This window comes from Nelumbo nucifera, chromosome 6, assembly GCF_055504915.1.
Source record: "Nelumbo nucifera cultivar China Antique chromosome 6, China Antique-T2T, whole genome shotgun sequence".
In the NCBI taxonomy this organism is placed as follows: domain Eukaryota; kingdom Viridiplantae; phylum Streptophyta; class Magnoliopsida; order Proteales; family Nelumbonaceae; genus Nelumbo; species Nelumbo nucifera.
Genome location: NC_142654.1, coordinates 8,949,711 through 8,973,038, shown reverse-complemented (window position 1 = coordinate 8,973,038; position 23,328 = coordinate 8,949,711). Strand labels below are relative to the sequence as shown.

Sequence of the window (23,328 nt, the reverse complement as noted above, 5' to 3'; positions counted from 1 at the left end):
TTTGTACTATTGTAGATGAAAGCCATCCACACAAAACAGAATACCACATTGCCTAATACCATCCCATTGACATGCCCTAAGGATATGTGGGTCTAGGTCAGGTCAGTCACTGTCTTGAATCGATGGATCTGATCTGACCCTACCAACTCATTTCCACCCGCAATTTACGCATTTCTGTTGGGCTATTTAACTGAGTTAAATATTCCCTGATTGGCTTGTTTATTGTATTATGGCTTCTGTTTTACTAGGAATGTCAACAATACTTACTTTTTAATTTGTCTTGAAAGACCTTACAATTTATTAGTCAATTACGCTTTGGGGATAAAGTGACATAACAGAAAGAAGTGCTTGTTTGTAGCTGAGATGTATAGATGTATAGGTTGTTAAAGGAAAAATCAAAGATATGGGGTACCCAAACCAATCAAGACACAAAATCCATATGATTGGTTACCCGTTCATTGAATGGGTTTTGGTGGGTTTGCTGAAATTAAATTTTTTATTACTATATTGCAATTCATAGTTTCATTTCATATCTTGGATAATAAAATTTTCTTTTACGTCAATTTGGTTGCAATATAGTAATTTTTTGATGCATCGAAGACATTATCAGGTGGTCCTGGAGGGGGCCGACGCACACTTGTAATGGCGTGGGTGCATGGGTGAGTGCCCTTGACGAATGCGAGGACAGACCAGGCCCCATGGCTATGGCTCGCCATACACAACACTTAACCCAGCATTAAAAGTCCACAGGCACATTTTTACAAGCATGTGCAGGACAACACTGTTGAGGCTGGGGCAATGCATGCGGTGTTTATGAGCCGCACATACCACCAAAGGTACCACGCACATCCACTCCCTTTTGATGGGGAGAGGGTAATTGAATACTATCATTGATCACTGACGCAGGACACAAGCTCCACTTTGTGTTCCGATGGCACCACGACCATGGAGGATGTAAATTTATGGTGTTATGGTTCTGTTAATGATCAATAACGGTAATCTAAATCTGAAGGAAGGTGAGTTTTGGACAATAAAATTCATGGAGGAGTTATCTGGAGGTTTTGAAAAATCATGATAATTTTAAGAGATATACAGAAAGTGAGTTTTAGATAATATCTCTAAATAATATAACTCGGCAACTTTGAGGCATAGAAACTAGAGGGACCCTTTCTCTCTCTCTCTCTCTCTGCCCCTCCTCCTTTCAGGATATCAACTTTGTTCACATTTGTGCTTGCGGGGCACCCCGTGGGGCACCAATGTGCTCGATCTCATGTTATAGAGACAATATTGTCAAACTTGGATTGGACATAGATCTATTTTGGTGACTTATCATGGGTTGAATGTGAATAGAATGGAATGGTAAAGCAGGATTCATGTAGCCAATCCCATATAGTTGGAACAAGGCCTAGATGATAATAATGAATGGTTTAACCATTTGGTTTAACTGCTCAATTCATTCAAATAAAAAGTTGTATAAAAGAAAAGATCTTCAAATTCAAATGAGATAGAAGAAAGAAAGAAGGAAAGTGTTAGGTATTGGATGAATACATCAAAAGCATTAAGACTGTTGGAACATGTCAAGTCAAGATATTTAACCTTTGGAAAGAAAGGAAAGTCTGTCTAGTTCAGGCTATGAAACCTAGAGAGTCCAAATAGAACAAACTAATCAAGAAAAGAAATACCCAATAATTTGATAGGAAAAGTCTTCCATCCACTTGAGTGAATTTGATGTAAAATAATTTCCACTTGAAATCCAACAAATGTGGTCCATTCATCTCCTTGCAATCAGGCTGCCAGTACCTCTTGCTTGTTAATAAGTCATAGTTGTAATCCGAAAGATGGATCGGACCTTTTGGATTTATGTATTTATTTATTCTTAATGCTTTTATTCATTATCGTTGAAAGAAATTGGATTTTGTTGGGGCATACCACTATTTCATTTTTGGGTAGTGATTTAAACCAGACCGAATCAGCCCCCCACAATATCCCACAGCACATCCCTGCCGTGTATTGGGAACATCTCCCAATGATGATATCATCATTTTCAGTATTATCATCAGGAGATATTCTCAATACATGACAAGGATGTGCTGTGGGACATAATGGGGGGCTGATTTGAACTCGATTTAGATGAGACTAAAGTGAGAGATAATCTCTAACAACCAATGAATTGGAATATAATGGTGGGATCCATCAATGTGCATGTGCCTGGTTTAATAATTTAGGTGGTGTTTGATATGAACTCCCATCTCTTACCCATAGCTCTACATTAGGAACATTTTCCCATGAATAATAACATGTAAATACCAAAGATATTCCTAATGTATGTACATGGGGAGAGAGAGAGAGATTTTCCTTTAAAACTAGGAAGTTGACATAACTTGAGTTTTGAGAAACTTGAAGGCTAAAGAGAATTAATTATCTTAAACCCTACAAAGAGAGATGAGAGAAGAGCACATAACATCAGCACATGATAGATTAAAGTGGTAATAATGAGCAATAAACCAATAAGGGAAAGTTATTGGGAGGAGCATGTTCCCATGCATGTTGCCAGCTTTCTTCTCCTTATTTCTCACACAAAGGGATCTATATTATCAAGTATCAACACAACTTAATCAAGCAATGCATACTTATTAAATCTAACTTCTTTCAATTTTTTAGGGTAAATTAGAGACAACCACCCTGTACTTCAGGAGTGATAGCACACTAACATTTAGACCCCCAAACTTTTAGATTCCAAACAGTACTTTACCGCTGACCTGCTATATGGGGTTGACTGTGAAAGTAAATTCACTAAATTGCCCATTGGAGACTCTACGGTCTAACAACAACAAATATTAAAATGCTGAAAATAACCATTCTAAAGTACAAGTCATTCTCAGGGTGTTGAATTGATCATTTTCAAAGTCTCCTTAAAATGAGCTTTGTTGAAAGAAAATTGAGATAAACATGTGAGTTAGGATTTCATAAGATAAAGGGCAAAATAGTCTCAAAATATAAAATAGGGGTAATTCGGAGATATAAAAAATGTTTAAAGGAATATCCATGAAGTTAATTGATGAAATGCTTATGGGAGGGTCAAGACGCTGGAATCCAAAAGTTCAGAGGGGTTTTTGTAACAAAACAAAGTTTGGGGGGCTAAATGTTACTACCCACCAAGGACAAGGTGGTCATCTATAATTTATCCTTTTTTTTTAAATTACTAATTTCCAATAAATTTCGTTATATACTTTTCTAAGGTCCTCTTTTATCTACTTTAGAGATTGTAACCATATATTTCATTTGGCTTATGTAAGGGAAAGCTTGATATAAAGATAATAAGGTTATCATGGTTATTTCATTACATGGCCTGCATGTAAAGAGAAAGCTGCTTGTTATCCCATGGGTCCCAATTAAGATATAAAATTTGTGTTTTTCATTATTGATTTTTTTCGGTAATTAATGATTTAACATAGCTGATTCATTGATAAATGTTGTTATAAAACCCCAAAACAAAACCTTATATATACATCATAGATATATTTATTTATGTTGATTTTATGTTTAGTAGTTAATTCTTTTGAGAATTTGTATACTAAATAATAATTACCATCCATTAATTAAATATGGATATAAAATATGAAGTTAAAAATAAATAAAAATTTATATAGATAGAATTTGAATTCTATGTGTAGGTAAGGATAAGGGTGCCAATAGTATTCAAAAATCTGATTTTGAATATGAAATTCGACATAATTGAATCGAATTTGAATATGACCTGATTTTATTCGATAAAGATCTGAAATCAATCGATTATATAATTTATATATATATATATATATATATATTAATTATCTAAAATAATTAATTGATCAAATTTGAATCAAATCGAATAAATGGAGATGGGTCCAGCACAAATTCAGCCCAACTCAAAAACCAACTAAGAGATGGGAAAATTATAGAATATGAGGAGAGCCAATTACAATAAGCAATAAATAAGATACTATTTGGATATTAACTGTTTGGTGTGGGTTTTGTACAAGGCTGTCTATGCAAGATTCAAAATATTGATATGCCTGATACGTTGGTAGGGGTGTATCGAGCGATATCGATACTGTTTTTTTTTTTTACTTTTTTATTTTTTTTTCAAAACCAGTTCAGGAGCCGGTTTAAGGCTCCTCCACCCCCTGAACCAGTCAGAACCCCAATACACCCACTGTAGGGGCGTATCGAGGAGGTCCCAGAATGATACATATCGGTCGATATAGGCCAATACATGTTGATACTTTGAGCCTTGTGTCTATGATATCTGATTACTTATTTGGCATATATACTCAAGCTTCAAAATTCAAAAAAAAGGAAAAAGAATTACAACCTATCGATCAATATGTATCGATTTTGAGGGTCAATGATATACTAAATACAAGGATCTAAGACAAGTGACTATATTCAGGTATTAATACTCTGGCCAGAGATGGCCTGGTTCAAAGCTTGAAACCTAAAATAATTTCTATGTATGGACATCATATCCGTCAATGCTTTGAATTCATTGTCTATAGAGATTTAATTCAATGTGCATTTTTAGAAATATTTTTGAGCTTAAAATAAATGTAGCAACCACCCACTTGCCTGTAGAATAATTAAAACTTTGTTTGGAGACTAGGTGATGGTATTCAATATCAGCAAGCATAAACAGTGCTCCATAAAACGAGTGGTCCAGGTCCATGATGCAAGGTTCAAAGTATCAGCTGATACTTATTGTGCCGATGGCTTCCTGATACGCTCCTATAGAGGTTGTATTGGGTCAGCCACTGGTTTAGAGGGTAGCCGGGCCTTAAACTGGCCCCTTTAAACTGATTTTGAAAAAAATAAGTACAACATAAAAAAAAGCATCGACACGATCTGCCCATGTCGATATTTAGAACATTGCCATGATGTTCATGGGTGATGATACCCTCTATACTACCTAATAGCCAGTTTTTAATTGCAATTTTTAGGCTCAGTACAAATATAAATATATAGAGTGCAAATACAGGTTTAGAAGTACAAAATATAAGGTTTTGCACTATGCATCTTTGTATTTGTCCTTTCCCAAACATAAGGTTTGGTTGCGGTACAAATTTATTTGTACTAATGCAAAATATTGATGGTGCACTGGTGCAAATGATTTGGCTGCAAATTCTGATTTATTTTTGTCTCAAATTTCACCTTATTTGTTTGATTATAGTACAAATGAGATAAAGTAAGACCTGAAGCAGAATAAATTAAAACCCAAAATAAAATAAAATTAAAATTTGCATTCTTTTCATTTGCACTCCCATTCTTTTATACTAGTGCAAAGAAAATTAAATTGCAACCAAACACAGCCTAAAAGAAAAAATAAATCCAATTGCAAATGATCATTTTGTAGAGCATGGAAAATAAACAGCGGAATTGCTTATTGGATGATTTGCCCACCAGACCTACCATAGAAGGTGGGACTTGATTCCTAGTTTCTGTCTAGTGGAATGTCTTTTCAAGTGTCCTACCATGTCTGTAGGGATTAGGCATATAAGAGTTGCACCAACTCGTTGCTTATAAATAAATAAACAATATATATTTTTTTTTCAATTTTATCTCGATGACATACTCGACCTAATTCAACGTCAGCCCAAATATTACCATTAATAAGTTTTTTGAATTTGGAGGGCATTTTGGTAAATTAGTTTTCCTGTACACCCCCTATACTTTCATGTATTTATTAAAACCTTCCTATTATTAAAACACTTATTGCAGTTTGTAACCGCTTTATTTAATTCAGTTAATTGACTTTGTATCATCAACTATTTGTATTTTTGTTTAGGAATGGTCTCAAGGGACTGTTTGGTTTTTAGTCGGAATTGGAATCTAAATAAATTATTTTCCTTATCTGTTTGATTTAGATGAAAATTGGAATCGAAAATAGAATGAAATTGAGATTTTTTTTAATGATGACTTACCACATTAGAATTTATAGGTAGGGTTCATTTGTTCGAGGGGGCATCGAGATGGAAGGAAAGAGGTGTTTACAATGGAATTCTCATTCTTAGGGGGTGGGGAATGCCTTTCTGCCATTCTGATTCTAATTCCAAACCGTTATTCCTATAAGCCAAACAAACCCTATAACTCAGTAAAATACCATGGCAAAATAAGCATTTTTTTTTTTCATTTTCTTTTGATTAATTTAGTGGAATTGATACAGGGGTAAAAAATGTGAATTCTTTCTCATGTCTAAAGAAAAGTGATAAATAAGCCGGTTGCAAAGTGCAAAGAATAAGAGATGTCTTAATAATATATAAATTATAGGATAGGTTTTGTAAATTCATGAAATTGTAGGGGTGTCTATGTAAATGACCTTTTTCCATTATTTTTTTCTTAAAAAGTAAAAATTAGGAACACCTATGCTTTCGAAAGTTGAGCCACCCAAGAATCTTTTGTGGCAAATTGATATTTTACGTCAAATTTCAGTCTATCTTTTGCCACGTGGCCATAATAAATCTTTCTTTTAGGAAACTTAATTGGGAATATTAAAATATTAAAAGTTTCTATTTCTACTGCCAGAATAACTTTGGGAAAGAGTAACTGGTGGATTGAGAGTAGGCGACCAAACCAGAGGGTCCACTAGCTTGGATTTGCCATGTCATCCTTGTCCGTTTCACTTCATCACCCAAAAATAGACCATGGGAGCCCGCCACGTCGACATTAATACACACATGGCATCCACGTGAGACGGAAGTTCACGAACAGCTTTCCTTCCCATACATAACATAGCTTGTTGCCGACCAAAGAAGAGTCAAAGCAGCGTAAGCGCCTAAGCCCAACTCCTCTCTCCCCATCCAACGGTCGAGACTCCACTCGAACCACAACGGTCAATCTCGACCGTCAATGTCCATATTTGTTCATGTGCTTGTCCCCTAGTCGAGGCGTTGTTTTGTCGTTGAATTCTAAGTCGCAGGTCGTTCGTTTGGGCATCGCCCACTCCCACCCACTCTCTCTCTCTTCTCGCTGTTCATGTCTCTCTGTAAATTCTCCGGCATTATCAAGAGGATTCAACGGTTATCAGTCGAACAACACTTCCATACCTTCAAACTTCTACTTCCAAAGGATCGGCCTTCATAATGGTAATGTTCAGCTGCATGCAGTCTGAAACAGATTCAATTCACAAAGCAAGAATCGATTTATCTTCTTCTTTTAGTATTATTTCCCGTTGCTTGATTTATGATATTCATGGATTTGTGTTCTCCGGCGGGTTCTTGACAGGGGTCAATGTTGGTGCCGCCGTGGCTAGAACCATTGCTGTCGACGGCATTCTTCTCCATTTGCCGGACGCACGGCGACGCAGCTCGAAGCGAATGCAACATGTATTGCCTAGATTGCAACCGTGACGCATTTTGCTTCTATTGCCGTGGGTCGAAGCACAAGGATCATCGAGTGGTTCAAGTGGGGATTCAACTTTTTCTTTCTTTTTTTTTTCCCTTACAGATTAATTATGGCGTTGGAGTCTGAATTGGGATTTGGCTTTTCGGTTGCAGATAAGACGGTCGTCCTATCATGATGTGGTGAGGGTGGCTGAGATTCAGAAGGTTCTTGACATCAGTGGAGTTCAGACCTATGTGATCAACAGTGCCAGAGTTCTGTTCCTTAACGAGAGGCCTCAGCCGAAAGCCGGCAAGGGAGTGGCTCATATATGTGAGATATGCGGAAGAAGCCTGTTAGACCCCTTTCGTTTCTGCTCATTGGGATGTAAGGTTAGTTGAAGCTAGCTTCTCTCTGTCACACTCATCGCCATTATCAATCATCCATCTCATCTACCAAAACCCATTAATTGATTAAGCAAGCTATGCCATTATCACACAAAACAGTAGTGTTTGTTAATGTTGATGAAATGGGGTTGCTTGGATTGATCTTGACAATAATGGGTTAACTTTTTTATTCATCGCCATTATCATCCATCCATCCATCCATTCATCTACAAAACCCATTAATTGATTAAGCAAGCCATGCCATCACCGCACAAAACAAGCGGTGTTTGTTAATGTTGATGAAATGGGGTTGCTTGGATCAGACTTGTCGAGAATGGGTTAATTTGTATTCATCGCCATTATATCATCTATTCATCCATCCATCAATCTATCCAAACCCATTAATCGATTAAACCAGCCATGCCATTATCACAGAAAACTAGTGTTTGTTAAGAATGGGTTAATTTCTATTCATCGCCATTATCATCCATTCATCTATCCATCCATCAATCTATCAAGACCCATTAATTGATTAAGCAAATTATGCCATTATCACACAAAAACAAGTAGTGTTTGTTGTTAATGTAGATGAAATGGGGTTGCTTGGATTGGTGTCGACTGATTGACAATAATGGATTAATGTTGTGTTGTTGATGTAGCTTGTAGGAATAAAGAAGAATGGGAATGCGAGCTTTATCTTAGACACCGAGAATGAAGCAATGGAAAGAGGAGAAGAGATATCGAGGAGGAGAGAGGAGGAAGAATTGCGTGAAGGTAGGCAGCAGGACATCTATCCTCCCACGCCTCCACCTGCTTCAAATCCAAGGAGAAGAAAGGGTATCCCTCATAGAGCACCATTGAGGTCCTAACTGTACAAAAGAGAAAGCCAAATATACCCAACATTCAATCCTTCACAGTAATCCAACCCAAATGTCTGTCTCTAATCTCTACTCTCTGCTAGGGGAGGGCTCTGAGAAGGAGAAGGAAGGAGGAGGGTACAGAGTAGGTACCCATTTGGGTTTGGGTCTTAATCAACATCTCACTTTCTATCTTTCTCTTCTTTTATCTTTTCTTTCTTTTCTTTCTTGTGGAGATGGGGATCGAGGAGATCAATAATGTTGAATTATTATTATTATTATTATTATTATTATTATTATTATTGGAAGTTGCAAGGTGTACATGTAATTAATTTATTAATTAATTGAATTGATAAATAAAAGTAAGTCATTGTGGAATCCATTAAATAGTTTTATAGCCCCACCAACCACATGGACCTTTTATACAAGGAATCAGTCGACCTTTTGCTTTCTTTTTCTTATTCATTTCTTTAACCCATGGAATGGGCAAATCAGCTTTCCATCTTTCTAACTGATTTGGTGGAACTCCATGAATGTGGGTCCTTTTTATTTACCTTTTACGTGAGAAAGAGAGAGGTGTTTGGCAATTCTTTTTAGGTAGATCTTTCAATAGCCCAGCCCAGTAGATGAAAAGATGCATTAACATTTTTGGGTCTGGTCTTTAACGACCTTTCGTGGACTCGTGGTCTATCAGCATGTTAAAAAGGGATGGGAAGGCTATTTTCATTGTGGAAAGATTAAAAGGCTTTTTCAGTCTTTTCATGTGTTAGTTTTCAGGTCTTTTAATCTATAGTTCTATACAATGCCAAACGGGAAAAGACAATTTTTTATCTCTTAAGCTTCTTACAAACCGAAAAAGGTTCAGTCTTTCGGCTGTTTACAAGCTGGACAGGCTTGATTTTCAGTCTATTCCCATTTGATTCTCAAAAATCTAATTGCTAAAAACTGGAGCACCAAAAAGATGTAAGAAGCTTATTTTGGGCAGATTTCAGGAAGTTCCAAATAAAGTTTTTCGTGTTTTTTACATTTTATTTTCGCGTGGAAAGACACGGAAAGATGTATATCTGCCAAACTAGCTTCGGGCTGCTCAAATCTTCATACAAAAGCTCAATACGTCATTTGACTGCCAGAGCTACCAAAAGATCTTTCCAAAAAGACTTGTCAAACGGGCCCTAAATTAATTAATTAATTAATTAAATGTGAATCCACGTTTGTCATAGCCACACCTTAAATTAGATGAAGTTAGTTCTTGGTGGGTCCTTGCAGTAGATTCAAGGCTATGATTTTCTGTTTTAGCCCTGTGTTGCGACAATGTTGTGACAAAAGTGAACTCATTAAGGCTCTGTTTGTTTCACAGAAATAGGGGTTTGGAATCGGAGTCAGAATAGGTTATTCCAATTCCAACCGTTTGGTTGGGTGGAATCGAAATCCCATACCCATTTCTAGTGGAATGGCATTCACCCAATTAAGAAAATGTTCATTCTCTCCCCCTCTTGGGAATGAAATCCCATTCCTGCCAATTCCAATTTTCATTTTCATTCTTGTCTGAACCAAACAGACTATGAGAATAGACCATTTCGATTCCAAAGTATTTTGATTCTAATTCCAACTACAAACCAAACAGACCGTAAATGTTACTATTTCCCTTCTTTTTATAACTCCAGCAAGTAGTAATGGAGTTTATAACGGTTGTTTCAAAAATCACATGAAGCAAAAACAGAAACCAAATTGCTTCCATGTGTAGATGGTATCATGGTACTTGGCACGGAGGCCAAGATCAAATCCTGAGCCAGCTTAACTGGACCACGACCGAGCCTGGCCTGATCGTAGCACAGTCCAAACCTGGTCCCAACTACATAATATATGATAGTTAATACGTACAATAAGCCCTTTACCCACTAAGCCCGACCCAGGCCCAACCCCAACCGAAGTGTGTCAGTTTTTAATTTGGGTTGGGAAATCGGGATTATCTTTGGGAGAGTCTGGATTTTTTGCCCACAAGAATTCTGTTCACATTTATCCATATAATATCGCAGTCACACATGAGGAACATCTCATCCTCTTATACGTACGGGAAGATATTCTCAATGCACAGAGATAGTATGTTATGGATAGATATGAATAAAGTTCTTGTGGACAGAAGATATAGAGTCTCTTTGGGATGGATTTGGGGACGGGCCTCATACCCAAACAGATGGAATTGAATTTGGATTGGGGTATATCTAGATTCAAATCGATGACAAATACATGATATCCGAATTCAATTCGAGTCTGACGGATACCCCATTTTTCTCTAATTAAATTTGATTTGATTGATTAAATGGATATGCGGTTCAAATTTGTTTCAATTCGACAAGGAGATTCAATAGGCCAAACAGATCTTTTAACGGTTTAACCATTCAAATTGCATACAAGATTAAACACATATTCAATTCTTATTTAAAAGTTTCAACTCAACAACTAGGTCCAACGAAATATAACACAGAAGAAAATTCTATTTGCAAAAATGTAAAACAGAAGAGAAAAAAAAAATAGTTCTATTGAAACAAAAATATAACAAATAGAGACAAAATGGTTAATAAGTTTTGATGATGCGCAATCCGGCCGGTCTTAGCTGTCAACGACCTTGCCTTTGAACCGAGTTACGGGGGACCTGAAACGGAGGAGATGAAAAAACTCCGGGGAGAATCCGGTGTAAAGGCTCTGAAGCTTAAGTTAGAATCCTTCAAAGGCAAGATAAACCAGATAGCGCAAAGTTTGCATACCTCCTCTTTGGGGATGGAGAGCCTTTTATAACCACCTCGCGCACTCACTCCTAGACTCCTGTCAGGTCGGGAATGAGTATTTCCGTGCTTCTGCCAGTTCGGGCGTCATCGCCTCTACTGGGGCAGAACCGTCACTGCTCCTTTTGTCGGAGCCGTCTCTGTAACTGGAGGCAGTGGTGACAGGTGACGGTGGCAGGTGGCAGGTGGCTGTTTGAAATGCGGCCGTCAAGCGTCAGATCCCAAGTCAGTCAAGTGCGCCGCCCCTGGATACGGACTCCTTCGGTGTCAGGTACGGCGCGGTTCGTCCAGTTCAATGCTCCGGAAGCGAAGTGCCTAGAGCGGTGCGTGAGGCGAAGTCTCGAGTTCGGATAGGGGGGGGGCCCGAACTGCCATAAGACGGGCCAGTTCGGGTCTCTACTTTGTGTGACTCGGGGTCAAAGGGAGAGTTCGGGCACCCTGCAGGGAGTTCGATCACTAAGTATGCAGTTCGGGCACCTTGCAGAGAGTTCGACCACTAAGTAGGGAGTTCGGGCACCTTGCAGAGAGTTTGGGTTCCTTGTAGGGAGTTTGAGCTCTAAGTAGGGAGTTCGGACCTGCCGGTCCCTTCCCTTTGGCGTTTGTACCCTCGGTACACTGTTTTAAGTGCCGAGCTACTTGCCTTCTTTGCCACGTGTCGTGATTCGTGAGGTCGGGCCAAATCTTCCTTCATCAATTGCCCCCCAATCCTCGTGCTAAGGGTCTTGCCCTGGCGCGGGGAGTTCGCAAGGTGTCAGGTAGATTTGTCTTGTACTTTGAATCTTGGTTCTGCTGGCGCGAGGTGCGTTGTCAGGGTTTCTTGGGTTTCTTCGAGTGTCCATTTATGCGGGAAGCGTGTCGGCCTGTCTAAATGCTGATAGATGTGGCGGCGCGCGCGTTGCTTCAAAATTTCAAAAAAAATGCGCTACTTGGGGGCGCGAAAGCGGGCGTTTTTTCAAATTTGAAAGAGACGTGCCGCTGCCGTTTTTTCTGAGGAGACGTGCGCTATCGTTCCGTCAGTTTCGAAAAGATGCGCGCCGTTGCTGTCAGTTTCAAAAAGACAAGCGCCAATCACGTCTCGGTCTCGGGCGATGTGCGGTCAATGCGGCTGTAGGTCATCGGATTGGCTTTGATCTAAGCCGTTGCCTTTTGGTCACTGTGAGCATAAATAGCGGGGGGGGGGACCCCAGTTGTTGTCGCTTTTGTATTTCTCTCGAGCTCGCGTCTGAGTTTCAGCTCGCATCCAGTTCGCGTCCAGGTTTTTTTTCAGTTCGCGCTCAAGGTGTTCCGTTCGTCCGAGCTCCTGTGGTCTACAGCTTTTGTCCGGGTGAGTACTTTCCTAGGTCTCGTCACTCCCAATGTCTAGCTCGGATGGCTCTGATAGTCATTTCAGCGGGTCTATGCAGGTTCTACGAACCAAGTTGCATCCCCCGATAGCCTCAGCGAGCCGGAGGTAGAGCTCGAGGAAGAGTTCGAGCCTGTAGGCCGTGGCGCTTCGGGTAGTTTGGTGTCCACCTCTCGCCGGGGTCAGATGTTAGACAAGTTCGGCCCTTCGACTATGACGCCCGAGGGGCTCCAATCACTCATTACTTACTATAACTTCCTCGGGGAGTATGCTTATTTTATACCTTCGGGTGGCTTTCCTTGGGAACACGGTCCTGATGAGATCGTAATATTTCGGGAGCAGCTCGCCGCGGGGCTGCGATTGCCTTTCCACCCCCTCTTCGTCGAAGTCTTGAACCACTTCGGCGTGACAGTCGGCCAGCTTCACCCGAATTCCATTCGAAATTTGGTGGGGACAATCTCCCTTTTTTGAGATGAGAGCTTTCCGTTGGACTTGGAGATTTTTTCTTCAATCTTGATGCTTAAGAAGCAAGCGGGTCCTCTCCCCGGGCGCAGACGGGCTTACTACTTGTCTCCTCGCCCGGGTTTTAAGCTTTTACACGAGCTCCCTAACAAGGTCCCAGCATGGAAGCGGGACTATTTCGGGGTGCGAAGTGTGCTGGGGTGGCCTTTTCAGACCGGGTGGGGGATGGCCGCTTCTGACTCCGGGAATACGCTTGACAAGGAGACGGCGAAGGGCCTCCGGCAATGGGCGCGGCTTGGGCTGAAGTGTGAATAGTATCTGACGGAGGCCAAGCTCATTGCGGCCGGCCTGAGCTCGGGTAGGTTCTTCACTTAGCGACTCTTATATTGCTGTCTTTCTTGCTTTTTACTGACGACGAACTTCTTTTCGCAGGTGTGATGGATTCGTGAGGGACCCAAGGTGGGCACTTGTTTCAAGGTATGAAGAGGAGAAAACGGGTTGCCAAGCGAACTCGCGCCGAGGTGCCTCAGGATGCGGAGCCCGAGGTGCCGGAAGATCCGCCCAGGGGGCCCGAGATGGCCCCTTCGATGCAGGAGCCGGCGGGGGGGCCTTATGCTGAGACTACATACACAGGGGCTCCTACATACTCTGGGGCTCCAGCTTGCTCTGGGTCTGCTCATACACGAGCTAGGCCCTCGGGCTCGGGGGCCCTGGGGGATTTCAGGAGTGTGTTGACGCCGACCCATGCTCTTCAAAAGAACAAAGAGGCAATCTTCCCCGAGGAGGTCGCGGCGTGGACTGATCTCCCTCTGCATCAAGTGGTCTGCCGTGCTGTTACCCATGCCATGGTGGTAAGTGTTCTCCTTTTTTAGAGCTCTTTCGCTTTTGTTTTGTTGGTTCTTTTGATCATTCAGTCTCTTTTAGTAGGTGAATTCTTCCATTCACGCCTTGGCGAATCAGGTGGAGAGGAGCTCAAGGCAGGCGCGAGCTGCTGAAGAGGCTCATCGTGCTGCCGAGGAGGCTACTTGTGCTGCTGAAGAGACTGCTCGTTTTTCCCGGATCAGGCAGGCGAGGTCTTAGAGAAATGCCGAGGCCATGGGACTAGTAGTGAAGCACATGGCGGACTTGAGGCTGGATCTGCAACATCAGGTCGAGTATCTTCAAGAGGACATCAGGGAGAGGACGCAGATCTTTTCTCAAAGTATCGAAGATGCCAAGAAGAAGGCCGTCGATGAGTACATCGCTTCGCAGGGTTTTGATGATCTGATGGTGGATTCATATAGGAGGGGTTTTAAACTAAGCCGGTGGATGATCCGGAATACATACCCCGAGCTTGATGTTAGTGCCATATCCACTTCGCGCATAACTCAGGAGATGGCTAATGCTGCTGACGCCGAGCCAGATTCCGAGGGCCAGGCGGGGCCTTCGGGTTTTGTCGAAGTGCCTTCTGATGACGAAGAAATAGCTTCGGGCTTGTATTTTTTTTTTTTGTACTACCCTACTTTTTGGAATGGAATGATTTGTTTAAGTGCTGGTTGTTCTCTCCTGAACTGAGCGTATTTGCCGAACTGAATGTATTTGCTGAACTGACTATACGTCCGGTCTGTTTTCTACCTGAGTTACCGCACTCGCACGGATTGTTTTCTTTGCTTGCTTGTGCCGAGATTCCTTCGTTAGCTCGGCATCCTAGCCCGTAGACTTTGGTGGTGATTTTATCCACTTTGCTTGGTGGTCTATAGGTAGTATCGCCTTAGGTTGACAATGTTCCATGCTCGGGGTACTTGTTTCCCCTCTAGGGTTTCGAGCTCGTATGCCCCTCCGAGTGCTTTCTTTACTCTATAGGGTCCTTCCCAATTTGGTCCAAGTTTTCCTACGCCGGGTTCGGGTACCATGACCTTTCGGAGAACCAGGTCGCCGACGCGGAAGTTCCTCTTCTTTACTCGTGCGTTATAGTACTGAGCTACCTTTTGCTGGTAGGCCGCAGTTCGGATGTGCGCAAGGTCTCTCACCTCGTCTAGTAGGTCGAGGTTGGTGCGTAACTCGTCTTCGTTTGTCTGCTCGTCGTATTCTTCTAGTCGCAGCGTAGGTACTTCGATTTTCGCTGGGATTATCGTCTCGGTGCCGTAGGTGAGGTTAAAGGGGGTCTCTCCTGTGGCGGTTTTTTCTGTGGTTCGGTGATCCCATAGAACACTTGGTAGCTCGTCCGCCCATAACCCTTTGGCTCGGTCTAGTCGTGCTTTCAGTCCGCGGAGGATGGCTCTGTTCATTACTTCTGTTTGGCCATTTGCCTGTGGGTGTGCGACCGACGTGAAGTTCTGACTAATTCCCATACTTTGGCACCATTCTTGGAACTTGATATCCTCAAACTGTTTGCCGTTGTCGGAGATCAGTACCCGAGGTAGCCCGAAGCGACATACTATGTTCTTTCAAAAGATGTTTTGTATGTTCCGGGCTGTAACTGTTGCCAGAGGTTCAGCTTCTATCCACTTTGTGAAGTAATCTACTGCCACCACTAGGAATTTTCTCCTGCCTGTCGCTGGGGGGAATGGCAAGGTCGATGCCCCATTGGGCGAAGGGCCATGGACTGGTGAGGTATTTGAGATCGGCAGCGGGCTGATGGTGGATATTGGCATGCTTCTGACACTTGTCGCATTTTCTGACGAGCTCGATGGCCTCTGTCTTCATCGTTGGCCAGTAGTATCCTTGTTGAAGTGCTTTTTGGGCGAGGGCTCTGCCCCCCAGGTGTCCGCCGCACAAGCCTTCATGAGTGTCGTGGAGTACGAGCTCGGCTTCGGCAGGGCGCAAGCATCGCAGGTAGGGGGAGCGTGTAGGATCGTCGGTACAACCGTTCATCTATTATGACGTATTTGGCTGCCTAGCACTGCACCCTCTTGGCTGCATTGCGGTCCGCAGGGAGGGTTCCGTCCAGCAGGAAGCTCGCGAGTGGGTCGATCCAGCTCGGCTCTGCTTCAGAGACGGGAGTGACCTCTTCTGCCCCACCGAGAATGCTGGGCCGAGGTAAGTCCTCTACGTACACGGTTCTCTTGGCGTTGTGGCTCGTGCTGGCTAGTCGGGACAGAGCGTCGGCCTCAGTGTTCTCTGACCTCGGGATTTGCTTGATGAAGTGTGATTGGAAGTTGAGCAGAGCCTCCTTTACCTTTGCCAAGTATGCGATCATTGTGAGCTCGCGCGCTTCGTATTCGCCTGTAACTTGGTTGACCACGAGCTGGGAATCACTGCAGATAACTACGTGCTTTGCTCCGACCTTGTGCGCTAGGTTCAGCCCGGCTATCAGTGCTTCGTACTCCGCCTCGTTGTTGGATGCCACAAACTCAAAGCGTAATGTGTATTCCAACTTTGTTCCGCTCGGGCCGCGTAGCATTATTCCAGCCCCACTGCCCTGCTGGTTCGAGGAGCCATCTACGTGAAGGAGCTAGGGCTCCTCATCCCAGTTCGCGTATGGTATAACCAGGAGAGATGCTACACTGGCTGCTACTTCACGGGGTTCGGACTCGATTGGCTTGGGAGCATCGAGCTCGCCCGAACTGGGGATCTCGGGCTCGACCGGCTCAGGGGCTTCGAGGCTAAACGTGCATTCTGCGATAAAATCTGCCAAGGCTTGGGCCTTAATAGCAGTTCTTGGCTTGTACTGGAGGTCGTACTCACTGAGTTCGATGGCCCATTTCGTCAGTCAAGACGATGACGGTGTGAGCCTGGAAGTACGGGCGGAGTTTCCGAGCTGCTATCACCAGTGCGTATGCTAGTTTTTCTATCTGCGGGTACCTTGTCTCTGCTCCCTACAAAATTTTACTAACATAATATATGGGTCACTGGACCCGGTCTGTTTCCTTTATTAGTACCAAACTGACCACCTCGTCGCTTGCCGAGAGGTATAGTTCTAAGACCTCGCCCTCCTCGGGCCGGGCTAAGGTTGGCACACTGGCGAGGTAACCTTTTAGCTCGTCAAATGCGAGCTGGCAGTCTTGGGTCCACTCGAACCCTTTGCCTTTGATTGCTTTGAAGAAAGGTAGGCAGCGGTCTGCTGACTTGGACATGAAGCGGCTTAGAGCGGCTATGCGGCCGTTTAGCCTCTGAACTTCTTTTACTTTCCGAGGTGGTCTCATATCTAGGATGGCTTTTATCTTATCCGGGTTGGCCTCAATACCGCGCCGATTGACAATGTAGCCTAGGAATTTGCCTGAGGTGACGCCAAAGACACATTTGTTGGGGTTCAATTTTATGCTAAACTGACGCAGGATTTGGAAGACAGAATCTAAGTCTTGTATTAATTCTTGTGAAAATTGTGTTTTGACGACCATGTCGTCTACATAACACTCTATCTTCGTGCCAATCAGGGGCCAAAGCAGCCTATTTACAAGTGTTTGGAAGGTCACCCCGGCATTTTTTAATCCGAAGGGCATGACCTTGTAACAGTACAGGCCGAACTCGGTTATGAAAATAGTTTTTTCCTCTTCGGACTGGTCCATCCGGATTTGGTTGTAGCCTGAGTAGGCGTCCAGGAAACTTAGCAACTCATGTCCCGAGGTCGCGTCCACTAGGCGGTCAATCGTAGGGAGGGGGAAGCAATCTTTCGGGCAAGCTCGGTTCAGGTCGGTGTAGTCGACGTACATGCGCCACTTGCCGTTCGCCTTTTTTACCAGCACAGGGTTGGCCACCCAGCTCGGGTAATGGACTTCCCTTATGAAGTCTGCTGCAAGGAGCTTCTCGACCTCCTCGTCGATTGCCCTCCAGCGTTTTGGGGCTAAGTTGCGTTTCTTCTGTCTAACGGGTCTGACTACAGGGTCAGTGTTAAGTTTGTGAGTTATAAGGCCAGGGTCAATACCGGGCATGTCAGCCGCGGCCCATGCAAAAATATCTAAATTTTGAAGTAAAAAACTCACCAGTTCGGTTTGTAGGGGTTCCTCGACGGAAGCACCGATCTGGAGTGTGCGAGTTGGGTCCGTAGCCGAAGTCGGGATTGCGACTGTTTCCTTTGTGAGCGAAGCTCGTTCCTCACCTTGCTCCGCAGGCCGCTCCAGTTCAAGGTCGTCAGCTGCCTTGGTTTTTCCCTTTAGGGTGGCAACATAACACTTGCGGGACTCGAACTGGTCGCCCTGCGCTACCCCCACACCGAAGCCCGTAGGGAACTTCATGGCCAAATAGTAGGTGGAGACCACCACCCGTAGGATATGCGTGATCGGCCGCCCTATTATGGCATTGTATGGGGAGGGGGTCGCGACCACCAGGAAATCATGGTTGAGTTTGACCGCACAAGGCCATGTGCCGACTTCCACAGGTACTGTTATTTTTCCGAGGGGCCTGACTTCCTCTCCGCTGAAACCCACCAGGGGAGTGTTCGCGAGCTTCAGTTCGCTCCTCTGTAGCTGTAGCTGGTCAAATGCTGATTTAAAGAGGATGTCCGCCGAGCTGCCCGAATCTACGAGTACGCGTCTGACCTCGAAGTCGTTGATCCTTAGTTTAATGACAAGCACGTCATTGTGGGGGTAGTGGATCCCTCGCGCGTCGTCCTCCGTGAAGAAGATTGGTTCTTCGGTCTTTGGTCTCTTTGGGGGGTTCCGTTCCTCGAGGGCCGCTTCGTGAACTGAAGTCCGAGCTGCTGCCGAGGTACATCCTGCTACCACCAAACCTCCCACGATTACATGGACGGTTCCCCGAACTGGCCTCTCTTCCGGAGGCTGTCGCTGCAACGGTTCGGCAGGTCTACTACTAGATTCGGGGGCATCCTTTTCGTGTTCCCCTGGCCGACCTGCCTTATTGTTATTATGGTTGTGTTGTACAAAGTTTCTCAAGTATCCACAACGGATGAGCCCCTCTATCTCGTCCCGGAGATTATTACATTGCTCAGTGCTATGACCATGGTCTCTATGGAAACTACAATACAAATTCTTATTTCTTTCGTTCGGATTTCCCTTTAGGCGAGGTGGCCACTTCACGTATGGGGCGTCCTTGATCGTCATTAAGATTTCGGTCCGCCTTGTGTTCAGTGGCGTGTAATCCGTCCGAACCGCTAGGGGAGCTCGGAACGACTGGTTCGGCTTCGGCTCTTGGGCCGGGTTCTTCCGGTCGACTGGGTTAGAGGGCTCGCCTTCCCTCTTTCTTTTCTCATTCCCGCCCTCGGTTCGTTGGTTGATTTCTTCCTCTGTCCTCATGAACTTGTCCGCGAGCTTGAGGAATTCGACCACGGTTGCGGGCTGGTTAGCTACCATGTGCCATTTGAATTCTTTGTGCGTTACCCCTCTTTTTGCCGCCGCGAGCTGCACTGCGGAGTCTAACCGCGGTATCTGCAAGCATGCTTCATTGAATCGCTTGATGTAGCCCCGTATGGATTCTCCTTCCCTTTGGACTACTCCGAAGATGCTTTCCTCTGCTTTGGGGCACCATTTGCTGGTGACAAAGTGTGCGGTGAAGACCTGCACGAACTGAGCCCAGCATTTTATCGACCCGGGGGCCAGGTTCCTGTACCAAGTGCGGGCTACCCCCTGAGGGTGGTGGTGAAGGCCACACACATGCATGATTCGCTGGCCCTGGCGAGGTGCATTTGGGACTGGAAAGCGTCAACGTGGTCGTTGGGGTCGAAGGACCCGTCATACTTGTCCAGAGGTGGGAGCTTGAAATCTCTAGGCAAGGGGACCGCCAGGAGTTCTGATGCGAGGGGGGAAGGAATTGAGAGAATCGGGGCAACTCCTACCTCGTCCGAGCTCGTCTCTTCTTTGCCTCTGAGCTCTGACAGGACACGGGTGGCGGTTCGGCGACTTTGCTGGCGCCTTCGCTGTTGAGTGGGCCTTGTACTGGCGCTGCTGGCCTCCGTGTTGCCGAGCTCGATGGGCCCGGAATGCTGGTAGTCTGTTGCTGTTAATGCGTCGAATCGGTTTTCCGTGAGTGGGAACTCGGGCTTGGAGCGCCGAGGTGCCGATCTCACGGGCGAGGTTCCCGACCCGCCTGCGAGCTGCGAGGCGGGGATGATTTTTTTCCCTCTTCGGCCTGGGGACGAGGCCTAGCTATTAGGGGGGTTCTGGGGCCTGGAGGCCTTTCCTTGGTGGGGACGCCCATCCTGCGGGGAGGCCTTGACCGGCCTCAGAGCAGGGTGGCGAGGTGGAAGTAGTGGTTGGTTTAGCGGCAGTTGGGGGAACTGCTGTTGATAGTGATACTGGGAGATATTGTGCAGCACTTGGTGCTGGTGAAGCTGGTGTTGCTAGAACTGTTGCATTTGGGCTTGCATTGCCCGCATGCACTGCATCAGGTCGTCCAACCGGTTTTGGCAGGCTGCCGGGGGGACGGCAGTTGCTTCAGTAAAGGTTGTCTCAATAGGGGGAGGAAAGGGGATGCTTGTGGCAGGAAGGTTTACGAGCGCCACTGCTTGTGGCGCATTCAAACTGGGGATTCCATCCACCGAAAGGGGGATGGTGAACTGTCCAACGCACACCACGGGAACTTGAAGCTGTTCCTCGGTGGTGTTTGTCTCCGTGCCGCGTCCGGCGTTGCTGGAAGAGGCCATGAGTGTTGGGTTATTTGAAGAAGAAAAGGGGGGTATGAGAGTTTGGAGGGAGGCTTTTTTGAAGCGTTTCCCACAGACGGTGCCAATTGATGATGCGCAATCCGGCCGGTCTTAGCTGTCAACGACCTTGCCTCTAAACCGAGTTGCGGGGGACCTGAAATGGAGGAGATGAAGAAGCTCCGGGGAGAACCCGGTGTAAAGGCTCCGAAGCTTAAGTTAGAATCCTTCAAAGGCAAGATAAACCAGATAGCGCAAAGTTTGCATACCTCCTCTTTGGGGGTGGAAAGCCTTTTATAACCACCTCGCGCACTCACTCCTAGACTCTTGTCAAGTCGGGAATGAGTATTTCCATGCTTCTGCCAGTTCGGGCGTCATCGCCTCTGCTGGGGCAGAACCGTCACTGCTCCTTTTGTCGGAGCCGTCTCTGTAACTGGAGGCAGTGGTGACAGGTGACGGTGGATACGGACTCCTTCGGTGTCAGGTACGGCGCGGTTCGTCCAGTTCAATGCTCCGGAAGCGAAGTGCCTGGAGCGATGCGTGAGGCGAAGTCTCGAGTTCGGATAAGGGGGGGCCCTGAATTGCCATAAGACGGGCCAGTTCGGGTCTCTGCTTTGTGTGACTCGGGGTCAAAGGGAGAGTTCGGGCACCCTACAGGGAGTTCGACCACTAAGTATGGAGTTCGGGCACCTTGCAGAGAGTTCGACCACTAAGTAGGGAGTTCAGGCACCTTGCAGAGAGTTCAGGTTCCTTGTAGGGAGTTCGAGCTCTAAGTAGGGAGTTCGGACCTACCGGTCCCTTCCCTTTGGCGTACCCTCGGTACGCTGTTTTAAGTGCCGAGCTACTTGCCTTCTTTGCCACGTGCCGTGATTCGCAAAGTCGGGTCAAATCTTCCTTCATCAAGTTTCATGTCAATCCACACATTAAAAAAGAAACAAAAATACTGCAATAGTGCCCAACTGAACCCTTGAAGAACAGAACTACAAAAGGGTTTGCTCTCATATCTTTGTCAAATAGGAGCTTCAAACGAACAATGAGGCTCAGTTTGGAAGGAGTACAAATACATACAAAATGTAAGGTTTTGCACTCTACATATTTGAATTTATACTCCTTCAAAATTGAGCATGAGATTTGTAGCTCGGTGATGCAATGCCAGTGACAATATCTCTAGCACGGGTGAATCTGATTATTGAAGGAGGTATCAGTTTATGAAACATTTCCAAAGCATTCAATCTCAATGTTAAGGCATCTGAGATTAGAGATGAAACAAAAGAAAAAAGTTTCAAAGGGTATAAGAGGGAGAGAGAGAAAGATCAGTAAATGCACTGGCATCCATTGTTGGCGATGCTCGAAGGGAGCAAGAAGATGCCGGTAGTCTTTAGTGGTGTCGGCATCCTTCAGTGGTTCAATGTAGTTTTGGGCAAGATGTTAGGGATGAGAGATGGTACTTGTAACAGAATTTGTTCTAATGAGTGCTATAGATGGTCTTCCATGCATGTAAGCAAACCGCCTCAGTCTACTTTCTCTCATTTTACTGTCTATTGGAGCTATTCCCAGGTTTCTTTCTATGACTTCATTTTTTTTTACTATATCCTCTTTAGTTTTACCACTCAGCTAAGCATACATATTTTTGCCGATCAAACCTTAGATATCTAATCTCCAAATCTAAAGGTTTTGAAGTATGGGAAACACAGAGTAAAGACAATTCTAAAAAATGTATTGCCAAATGTCTTGGAGATACATATGGTGGAAAAATTAAAATATGCATGGATACACTAGTTTTAGATAACTATAAATAAGTTATTTAAACATAAAAATAATTTTTATAAAATGTGAGATATCGGGGCACAATTAGTAATGATAGATGAACTAAAAGATGTGTGTGATTGTCTTTAATGTAGGAGTGATTAAAAAGTTAATGCATGAAATAAGAATTAAAACAAAAATTTGAATTTGAAAAGTTGTAAATTAATGAGAGAGAGAGAGAGATCGTAGAGGGGCAATCCTCAAAAGATGTTATGTATCAGCATTGGCAAATATCGATTATGGTTATATATGCACATATATAACCATAATATTTAAAGTAGCACTAGTAAAAGTTGTCTTCTTGCCTGACAAGAATGGCAAAATCGAACTTGAGAGTAGGGGTGTCAATTGGACTGGATTTGATGCAATCCGATCCAGTCCAATGTGAGTCCATTATAAATGGACCTTCCAATCTGTTCAAGTTCATTTTAATTTAGATCGGTTTCAACCCAAACCCGGTCCATTGACACATATATTCTCATCTTATATCAATGGACCAGATATTGGCTTAATCCAACCCAATCCAATATAAATTTATTATGGATGGACCAGGTCAAATCTAATCTAATAAATATTTTGGATTGAATTAGTCCAGTCCAATGTGTCTTGTTGGTCCATCCAATTCGTCCAAATTGATTTTGGACTGGACGAGGTCCAATCCAAAACCGGTCCATTGACACCCTTACTTGAGAGCAGTGCTTATAATGGGCCACTAAAAAATCTAAGCCCAGAGCAGCCTTGTGAGACCATAGACACGAAAACTTATGAGTTTGAACTTTGAACTTCCTTTCAAGTTTCGGATTTGATCGTCAAATGCTTGTAGGTG

The 23,328-nt window shown here is 44.2% G+C and overlaps 1 protein-coding gene across 1 annotated transcript; it reads left to right on the top strand.

The window, feature by feature from the left end:
- The first annotated feature begins 6,918 nt into the window (after window positions 1–6,918).
- On the top strand, window positions 6,919–8,959 carry LOC104604602 (protein RGF1 INDUCIBLE TRANSCRIPTION FACTOR 1-like). Its single transcript, XM_010269032.3, has 4 exons — window positions 6,919–7,118; window positions 7,258–7,437; window positions 7,530–7,745; window positions 8,399–8,959. Exons 1-4 carry the CDS (start codon window positions 7,116–7,118, stop codon window positions 8,606–8,608), a joined length of 609 nt encoding a protein of 202 aa, XP_010267334.1. The 5' UTR covers window positions 6,919–7,115; the 3' UTR covers window positions 8,609–8,959.
- Window positions 8,960–23,328: the final 14,369 nt, after the last annotated feature.